This window comes from Erpetoichthys calabaricus, chromosome 4 (genome assembly GCF_900747795.2).
Source record: "Erpetoichthys calabaricus chromosome 4, fErpCal1.3, whole genome shotgun sequence".
NCBI lineage: Eukaryota > Metazoa > Chordata > Cladistia > Polypteriformes > Polypteridae > Erpetoichthys > Erpetoichthys calabaricus.
In genome coordinates, this window is record NC_041397.2 from 305,412,954 (window position 1) to 305,423,027 (window position 10,074).

The window sequence follows — 10,074 nt, forward strand, 5'->3', positions numbered from 1 at the left end:
CACAGGTGATTTCATAACATGATAAAACTAGTGTCTTCCTGGGCATAACTGTAGGTACCTTTAGAAACCTTGGAAATGGTTGTTGCTTCACATTTCTGTTGCAGTGGAGTCCATATAAAATTCTTCTTATTCTAATGTATGGTGGCATGGCTTTTGTCAACATGGAGATGGAGACTTAGATTACATACTATACACTCTGTGTCTTCTAAGTCTCCTATATCTCTGATTGTCTTCTTTAACTTGTACAGGGACACCACAACTAATATTATTAAAATATTCTAGCTTGTCAAATAAGTCAAAGGGGTAAAATTAGTGCTAAAATGGAAATTTCACAATTTCACAAAAAGGTTTCAACATGGTTAAAAAAAAAAGCACGTGAAGCAGTAAATCCTTAATTGTATTCTAGGGTTTCTGTCTCCATGGGACCTGCTTTTTAACCTCATTGGAACTAAGCACTTTAAATAATCACAGTGTAGTCTGGTCATTATCACTGCAGTAAAGGAAGCAGGAACTACAACTAATCCGTGATTTTTAAGTTATGCTGTTGTTATTTTAAAACAAGTTTGATATTTTAAGTAAAAGACAAAATCTTCAAATTGTTTTTTTTCTCAAATAGACATGCCTGGCTATACGTCGCTAAACTAAAACACCAAAGAAAACGGCAGCTGAATCTCTTCAGGAAAAGGATTGAAGGAAGAGTGCAGACAGGAATAAAAACACGAAAATGGTCTTCACACATGGAAAGCCTCTTTTAAGGTAACTCAGCTAATCAGATATCAGCAAGATGTCCGCACTGAACAAGCTGTTTAGCAATAATGTCATTTTTAACATCACTGAAAGATGTTTTAAAATGATCTTTTCAGATTCTTTATACTCATTAGCACTTTCAGAACCCCATAAAGAATTATTATTATTATTATTATTATTATTATAGTATAAAATGCATTATTGTTTAGCCTGAGTTTTTATAGATTTATTTAATTGCTGTAAATAACATAATGCCATTTTCATAAGCTATAATATGTTTTTAAATCATTTCTTGTCACCAGTCGTTTCCCTTTTCTTGCTGCTGATTAGCATGGGGAAAAAGAAAAGACAGTTAATTGAATGCCATTGACAGCAGACACAAGTACAGAAGCTCTTCTGGGACAATTGCTAACAATCTGGTGACTGTAAAGAGTGCCATCTAATCTGTGATACCATCTGTAATATTAATGAATAATGAATTTTCACACCAGATAAATAAATAATACCAACAAACCAAAATTAAATATATTGGTATATGTCCAAAATATACATGGATATATCTTTCAGTATAATGTAATATACAGTATATGTATAGTTCAAATATATATTTTAAAGTTATAGTCAAAATATCCATCCATCCATCCATTTTCCAACCTGCTGAATCCGAACACAGGGTCACGGGGGTCTGCTGAAGCCAATCCTAGCCAACACAGGGCACAAGGCAGGAACCAATCCCGGGCAGGGTGCCAACCCACCACAGGACACACACTAGGGCCAATTTAGAATCGCCAATCCACCTAACCTGCATGTCTTTGGACTGTGGGAGGAAACTGGAGCGCCCGGAGGAAACCCACGCAGACACAGGGAGAACGTGCAAACTCCAAGCTGGGAGGACCCGGGAAGCGAACCCAGGTCCCCAGGTGTCCCAACTGTGAGGCAGCAGCGCTACCCACTGCGCCACCGTGCTGCCTATTCAAAATATAATGAAACATATTTCCCTTAATATATTAATATATATAATACATTTACAAATATGTTGTCTGTAAGACATGCACTATTTTGTGTGTTTAGACGCAAGACAGATCACTCATGTCTTATCATTTTATCCGAAAAAAGCTACATGCACTCTTCCTAATGATTTCAATTTAATTTCAACTCCTCGTAACTCCTTTAAAGTCGTTCATTGTATGAAAACATGCTATATAAATAAATAAATGTTGTTGTTCAAGCAGGTCATTCTCTAACTTCAATTTACAGACCTATTACTTATTTCTGTTAATACGTTAATGATACGCTTACAAAAATGAAATATATTTTTAAAAATATATTGCCACTTATATGAATGTATTTTACAGTATATTACAATGTTTTGCAGTATACTGAAATGTGTTGCAAAAGATGTAAATTATTGCCATTTTTATGTTTTGTAATATATTTTCCAAAAATAATATATTGCAAAATATATTTTAAAATACTAAGAATAATATACGGCAAGATACCTTTTAGGGAATCGTTACAATAAATTCTTCATTCCTTTAATAAATTTAGACACTTTAGTCATGTCACCTCTAAATCTCCTTTTTCATAAATTTTAAAAATTTGTAAAGGATGTATAAAAAGTGAATCATGGACAGATACAAATATTTAAATATTTTTAATACTGTTTATTTTTTTCTTTTGTAATCTATCTATAAATGCAAATGCATGAATATATTACTTTATGATGTAAAGGTTAGCGAATTCATTTCAGTTCTTGAAAATGTTCTGCTGCATAGCTCTCTTCATTGAGTATAAGATCAAAAAGATGACACCACTTTATTTGGTGCAGTATGCTCTCAGTCCTAATCCTTACGATGACATTTACACACATGAACAAATACTGTACAATAAGGTAAGAAATAGTAAAATAAAAATTAACCCCAGTGGTTTAGCATAACAAGGTAATGCCAATTTTATATACTGTTACAATAAGCTGACAATCAAATTAACAGTTAAAATGACTTGTGATTGTTTAGGCTTTTGATAGTGTTATAGATATTTACTAATGGAATTCTAATTTTTTGTAATAATAATAATAATAATACATTCTATTTATACAAGGCGCCTTTCTGAGAACTCAAGGACACCGAACAAACAATAAATAAATAAATAAAAAGACACATTATAAACAACTTAAAACATCAGAAAAAACAGAAGATATAAAAATTAAAACCAAACAAAGCCACTGTAATCATAAAGAAAAAGCCATTTTAAACAGATGCATTTTAAGATTACATTTGAAGGTTGAAAATGATTTGATATTTCTAAGCTCAGTAGGTAATGAATTCCAGAGCTTGGGAGCAGAACGGCTGAATGCTCAGCTCCCCATGGAGGTCAGATGGGCAAAGGAAGAGGATCTAAGGTTATGGGAGGGAATGGCAACATGAAGAAGGTTAGACAGATATGGAGGAGTGAGGTTATGAATGGCCTTAAATGTTAACAACAGAATTTTAAAATCAATTCGAAACTTAATCGGGAGTCAATGAAGCTGCTGCAAGACCGGAGTAATATGGTGAAAAGACGGGGTTCGAGTAATGATGCAAGCTGCAGAATTTTGGACTAGCTGAAGCTTATGGAGAGATTTATTAGAGAGACAAAAAGAGGAGTGAATTGCAATAGTCCAGACGAGAAATAACGAGACTGTGAACAAGGATGGCAGCGGAATGGGTAGTGAGGGAGGTGTGGATGCGATTCAAATTAAGTAGGTGGAAATTAGCAGACTGGGTGATGTTATTAATGTGAGATTGGAAAGATAGAGTACTGTCAAGGATGACACCCAGACTCTTGACCTGAGGTGATGGGGAAACAACGGAGTTATCAATCACAAGAGAAAGATTATCGGCTTTGGATAATGATGATTTTTGAGCCAATGAGGAGAACCTCAGTTTTGTCACTGTTTAATTTAAGAAAATTCGAAGAAAACCAGGATTTAATTTCAGCAATACAGTCAATAAGCAAAGATGGTGGAAAGGAAGAGGTGGGTTTACTAGCAAGGTAGAGCTGGGTGTTGTCAGCATAACAGTGAAAAATTAATGTTATGTTTACGAAAGATATTGCCAAGGGGAAGAAGGTAAATAATAAAAAGAAGAGGCCCCAGGACAGAGCCCACCTGAAGTAACGGTGGTGGGTTGGGATGTGAAAGTTTTAGGCTGAATGAACTGAGTGCAGCCTGAGAGGTAGGATCTGAACCAATCAAGTGGAGTGTGGGTAATGCCCATCGAAGATAATCTATTAAGGAGAGTGGTATGACAAATAGTATCAAAGGCTGCACTCAGATCAAGGAGGATGAGAATAGTAATTAAACCGGAGTCAGCAGCCATAAGAAGGTCATTGGTAATTTTAACAAGTGCTATTTCTGTACTGTGAAGGGGCGAAAACCAGACTGGAACTTTTCATATTATAATGATTATTATGAGATAAGTGGGAGTGAAGTTGGATAGCTACTATTTTTTCAAGAATTTTAGAGTTTTCAAGTTAGTAGGATCAGCACCAGGTTTTTTCAGTATTGGGGTTATTGCAGCAGTTTTAAAAGATGAAGGAATAATACCAGTAGTGAGAGAAGAGTGAATTATGGCAGAAATGAGAGGGACCAAACAGGGGAGGCAGGCTTTGACCAGAACTGTAGGGAGGGGGTCCAGCTGACAAGTAGATGACTTACATTTGCAGATGAGATCTGATATTTCTGAGGAAGTGAGAAGCTGGAAAGAAGAAAAAGAGTGAATAGGTGAGTGTAGTTCAGAAGGAATACAGAGACAATCTGGACCGGGGTGTTGATGTATCCTCTGGATTTTCTCATTAAAAAAGGACTTAAGAGAACTACAGAAAGCAGTTGAGTAAAGATGAGATGGTAAAGAGTCTGGAGGTTGTGTGTAACATTATTAAGTAATGAAAACAAAGACTTGGTGTTACCTTTATTACAAGAAATTAACTGAGTGTAATAGTTAGATTTGGTTTGTGCTATACAGTCCTTGTAATAAAGTAAATGATTTTTACTTTTTGTGGACAGAGTCCAGTTTTTTATATAACCGTTCAAGTTGCCTGCCCTTTGCTTTCAGAAGCCAAAGTTCAGGCGTAAACCAGGGGGCAGAAAAAGAAAAAGAAACAAATCTGGTTTCTAGCGGAGCAAAAGAAATTAAGAATACCATTGAGACCAGTGTTATAATATGAGACCAGTTCTTCAGGAGTGGATAAATTATAAAAGTCCATTTGGGAATCAATTCTAGAAGACAGAATTTAAGCTAATATTCTTAATATTACAAAAAGATATGAGACGGGAGAGCTTAGTAATAGAAAAAGTAAGTTTAGCATTAAATGAAAGGAGACAATGAGTTATAGTGAGTTCATCTGCTGTAAGATCGAGAGGGACAACACCAGAGCAGCAGATCAGGTCCAAGATATGTCCTTTACAATGGGTGGGAACATCAGTGTGCTGCTGGTATCCAAACTTCTCCAGGCAAGATAAAAAGTCTCTAGTGAGTGGGATATTGAAATTGTTCAAATGTATATTAAAATCCCCCAACAGAATTATGTTTGAAGTAATTGTAGAGAAATGGGTAAGAAAGATAGCAAGATCGTTCAAAAAATATCATTGTTTGATTTGGTGGGGGGGGTGGGGGGTGCGGTAGATAGTTGCAATGATGGTAGGAACTGGCCCAGACAATTGACACACAGTTGATTCAAAAGAGCTAACAGCAGGAGCAGGCAACAGCAGGACTTTCCATGTCTTGCGATAAATTATCGCAACACCTCCTCCACGGCCAGAGGCACAGGTTTGACAAATGTAAACAAACCCTGGAGTGGGTGGATTCGTTAAGTTGTGAGAAGTCTTGAGGTTGCTGCCAAGTCTCGGTTAAACAGAGAAAGTCAAACTTACGGTCAATGAGATCCTGAATAAGATGCCCCTTGCTCGTGGGTGAGCAGATGTTCAGTAGACCGAAACTGACAATGTTGCTGTCGCTTTTGACAGTGGTGGTAGCCGACCGAGCTAGGCTGGCCAACATGCTGTGGTCAGCATTCCTATCTGTGTTGCGTGGAGGGTGGTGAGAGTTGGACCAGAAGGCAGTTAATTCCTTTTTAGGCATCTATTCGGAATCTCCGGTGGGACCCGCGATGGATGTATCTCCAACGAGGAAGAAATACGACGTCCAGGTTGAAATGCAGCACAGACAGCAGAGGCACAGACACATTCGAAGAAGCTCAGACAGTTGAGTACTGGAGGAGGGCCATCGCAGATTGGATAGCGAGCGACAGAAGACACCAAACAAACATAAACCTGGTGAATATCCTACCAATCCACATTGTAGGTGAGGCCACAAGCAGCTCAGGCGTCCAAAGAACACACCAGGTAAGTTTCGAAACGGGATTAGGCTGAAGCTAATGTATACACAGCCACGCAAAGATATCAGCAATAATGGCAATATCACCATCAAAATCACCAGTCATAGCTAAAATTAATAGTCTAGTTACCGGCGAGAAGCAGCGACCAGTCCCGCCAGCGTTCACTCAAACCGAAAGTGGGTAGGAAGGACAGGCACAGTAAAGTTACCGCTTCTTGGTTTTTGTGTAGTGTGTTAGGGCTTCTGGAATTATTATTACCGCTTCTGAAGTTCATAGTATGTTAAACACTAATGACAAGGATACACAACAACAACAACATTTATTTCTATAGCACATTTTCATACAGACAATGTAGCTCAAAGTGCTTTACATGATGAAGAAAGAGAAAAAGAAAAAATAAATAATTAAAATTAGGGAAGACTAATTAACATAGAATAAAAGAAAAGTCCGATGGCCAGGGAGGACAGAAAAAAACAAAAAAACTCCAGACGGCTGGGGAAAAAAATTAAATCTGCAGGGGTTCCAAGCCATGAGACCACCCAGCCCCCTCTAGGCATTCTACCTAACATAAATGACCTCAATCAGTCCTCATTGTATTCAGGGTTCTCATGGAAGAATTTGATGATGATGGTCATGTGGACCTCTGGCCTTTAATCCATCAATGGAGGGACATCATGGTGCTTTGATTAGGTGGTGGTGGCGCAAATCGAGAGAAAGGAGGATGCTGTTCTAGAACACAAGGCTCGGTTTGGCATGTGCCTGCTTTACTGCATTAACTGCAAAGAGAAGTGAAGCAAAATGACTCCTTTTATTGGCAATTAAAAGAGATTACAATATGCAAGCTTTATATCTTCCCTTATTATATCTATATCTATACAAAAGGATGAAGGTCCAAGTCATTAGAGTCCAGGTGCTTCCTGTCTTGCTCTATGGTTGCAAGACATGGACGCTATCCAGTGAGCTGAGACGAAAACTGGGCTCCTTCAGTAAGGTGTCTCTTCGGAGAATACTTGGGTACCGTTGCTTTGACTTTGTGTCAAATGAGCAGTTGTTCATGGAGTCCCGAATGAGGCACATGACCTGCATTGTGAGGGAGTGTCAGTTACGGCACTAAGGCCATGTGGTGCGATTCCCTGAAGGTGATCCGACTCGCAGGATCCTCATTGTTGAAGACCTGAGTGGCTGGACCAGGCCAAAGGGATGCCCACATAACACCTGGCTTCAGCAGATAGAGGGTCATTTCCGGAGGGTGGGATCAGGATCCTGAGCTGTTTCGTTATGTAGTGGGTACGGCAATGTGCTGTACCAGTGCATGCTCCCTAACCTGACCTGACCTGACCTGATAATTATTTAAACACAGTATTAACTATCACCACCTGAAGTTGGCGTACAAAAAAATCATCAGTATTGAGTGGGTTGAGATATCATGAAAGTAACTCTTAACAGTGCATATAAAGATTGTTTCCTTATTTACCCCTTAATTTAATATTGGGATTTCTTCTGTGTTTGAAATTCAACACAGGCAATCCAAAACCAATTTCAGCTTTTAAAACTACTGGAGAATTAATACCTATTAATAAGTAATCATGGATATTATGTTCATTTAAGACATTTTCATTAGTTTTACAATATATTCAGTTATTAAAGACAGCAATTACACTTCTCATTGAAATATCATATGTGTTCCTGTATGTCAAATAAGGTGCATTTTATTGTTAACTGTAATTATGTAAAAAATGTTTTCCAACTCAAGTCAGGTATATTATCATGCGTACAGTGGATTCAGAGAGTAGTCAGTCCACCTGACTGCCTGCACAGTTTATTCTGTTTTAGATTTAATTTAAAATGGATAAATTTGCCATTTTTGCCCATCAGGCTACACTCAATAACCCATAATGAAAGGTTTTCAAGAAGGTTCGCAAGTGAAATCTCTCCATACAATTATCTTACAAAATAAAAATCTTGACGTTATCTACAGTATAGCATTGGTGAGTGCTTGTTTACATTTTTCCATTTAATTCTATACTTACATTTAAAAAGCTTATAAAAAGAGTAAAGAAATTAAGGAGGTGGTAGTAATTATGCTATTAAACATAAGATTTTTCACTTAATATTTATGGAAGTGTTTTTTTTTTTCTTTTTTTATTTCCACAGCTAAATCAAACAAAAGAATAATATGGCCAACATCACCATTATTATCCCGGAATTTGTGCTGGATTGTGAAATCATTCCTGGGCAAAGAGGTCTGACTGTGGCTGCTCTTGTCATAGTCTACATGGTATCCATTGTTGGAAATATGCTGGTCATCATAGTTATAAAAATGAACCATAAACTTCATTCTCCTATGTTTATCTTTATTGGGAACTTAGCAGTGCTAGACCTGGCAAACAGCACCATCATCATTCCTAAGATGATCGCTGTTATTCATTTTGACTCCACTGTTATATCCTATACAGGATGCATAGTACAGATGTACGGTATTTTGAATCTGGAACAAATGGTAGCTCTTCTTTTGGCTTTTATGGCAGTTGATCGTTATGTTGCTGTTGTATATCCATTAAGATACCCCTCAATTATTACAAAAAAGCTGGTCTGGATTTCAGTGTCAGTTTTGCCCATTTTTGCTTTTCTTATCCTTTTGTCATATTTAGTATTTGCTACTGAGCTTTCTTTTTGTCAGACAAATGTTCTGCCTTATTGTCTCTGTGATTATGCTACTCTGGTGCATACTTCATGTAACACTGATCCCAAATATTTAAGTTTATTATCCATTATGGTATTGGTATTAGGAGTAGGCCCCTTATTGTTAATTCTGTGCTCCTATGTTCGAATTGTAATCGCAGCACTTAACATTAAGGCTGGTGACAGGAACAGCAAGGTCTTCAGTACTTGTGTCACTCACTTAGTTGTCGTCTTGTGTTTTTATTTGCCACCCTTGGGCTCTTATATTCTGCCGGGGTCAGGTTTGCAAGTGTCGTCCGCTGGCTACAATGCAGTATTCATTGCAGGAAATGTCGTGCCACCGATGGTGAATCCGGTCATCTACAGCTTCAGAAACAAGGAAATAAAAAGTAGCATATATGGGCTTTTAACAGGGAAACGAATCAATCAGGAAATTACTCATCATTAAATCACACACACATATGTTTTTTTTTATGTTGTTAAAAGTTGTGTAAAAACATTGTCATAGAAAATAAAAAAGCTTTGTTTGAAATAAAAGGTTCTGATATTGATCATTTGAAGTTATGGCTTATATAGTCGACATATCCTGATCTCAGAAGGAAAGATGAAGGTTTAACTGCTCTGAAAACTGCGCGGAAATTCAGAAAGGCGATGTATAAAAAATGTGTAACAAAGATGTGCTGTCAAATGATGGCTTCAACTCAGCTTCATTTAGCCCCCAGTCCTGCTGCACTGGGACGCTCGGTGTTCCATCAGGTACCATTGCAGCTTTACTGTACATCTCCACTATATGGAATTTGCATATGCTCAATATATCTGACTGGGATGTGCACAGAATTCTGGTGTTTCTATCACATCCACTTGCAGGTAGGTTCAATAACAGACCACATTTATGTGTGTGACAATGAAGTGGCCTAGTATTGAAGGTCGGTCCCTAACTGTGCATCTTATGCTGGCAAACAAACTCCCCACAGCCATGGAATGGAAAGAGCCTCCTCAAAAAGTGAATAAATGAATGTTATAACACATAATATGTGGTGTCAATGTGACTGATTTTCAAATGTTGTTACTAATATAATAAAGTTAAGAGGTTACATTAATGGCATCTTTTGTATAACTGCCAGCTACCATACCTATAGAAAATCATCATACTCTGTCAGAATCCTTACTGTTTCTTAGATTAAACCCTAGACAACAACAACATTTATTAATATAGCATATTTTCATACACACAATGTACCTCAAAGTGCTTTACAAGATGACAAAGAG

At 37.4% G+C, this 10,074-nt stretch overlaps 1 protein-coding gene across 1 annotated transcript; it reads left to right on the forward strand.

Moving 5' to 3' along the window:
- Positions 1 to 569: 569 nt before the first annotated feature.
- On the forward strand, positions 570 to 9,254 carry LOC127527360 (olfactory receptor 1500-like). Its single transcript, XM_051925924.1, has 2 exons — positions 570 to 756; positions 8,278 to 9,254. The coding sequence occupies exon 2, from the start codon at positions 8,300 to 8,302 to the stop codon at positions 9,251 to 9,253; it is 954 nt and encodes a 317-aa protein (XP_051781884.1). The 5' UTR covers positions 570 to 756; positions 8,278 to 8,299; the 3' UTR covers position 9,254.
- Positions 9,255 to 10,074: the final 820 nt, after the last annotated feature.

Bases quoted from the DNA above. Each gene is read 5' to 3' on its own strand.
- LOC127527360 (XM_051925924.1), top strand. From the start codon at position 8,300: ATGGCCAACATCACCATTATTATCCCGGAATTTGTGCTGGATTGTGAA.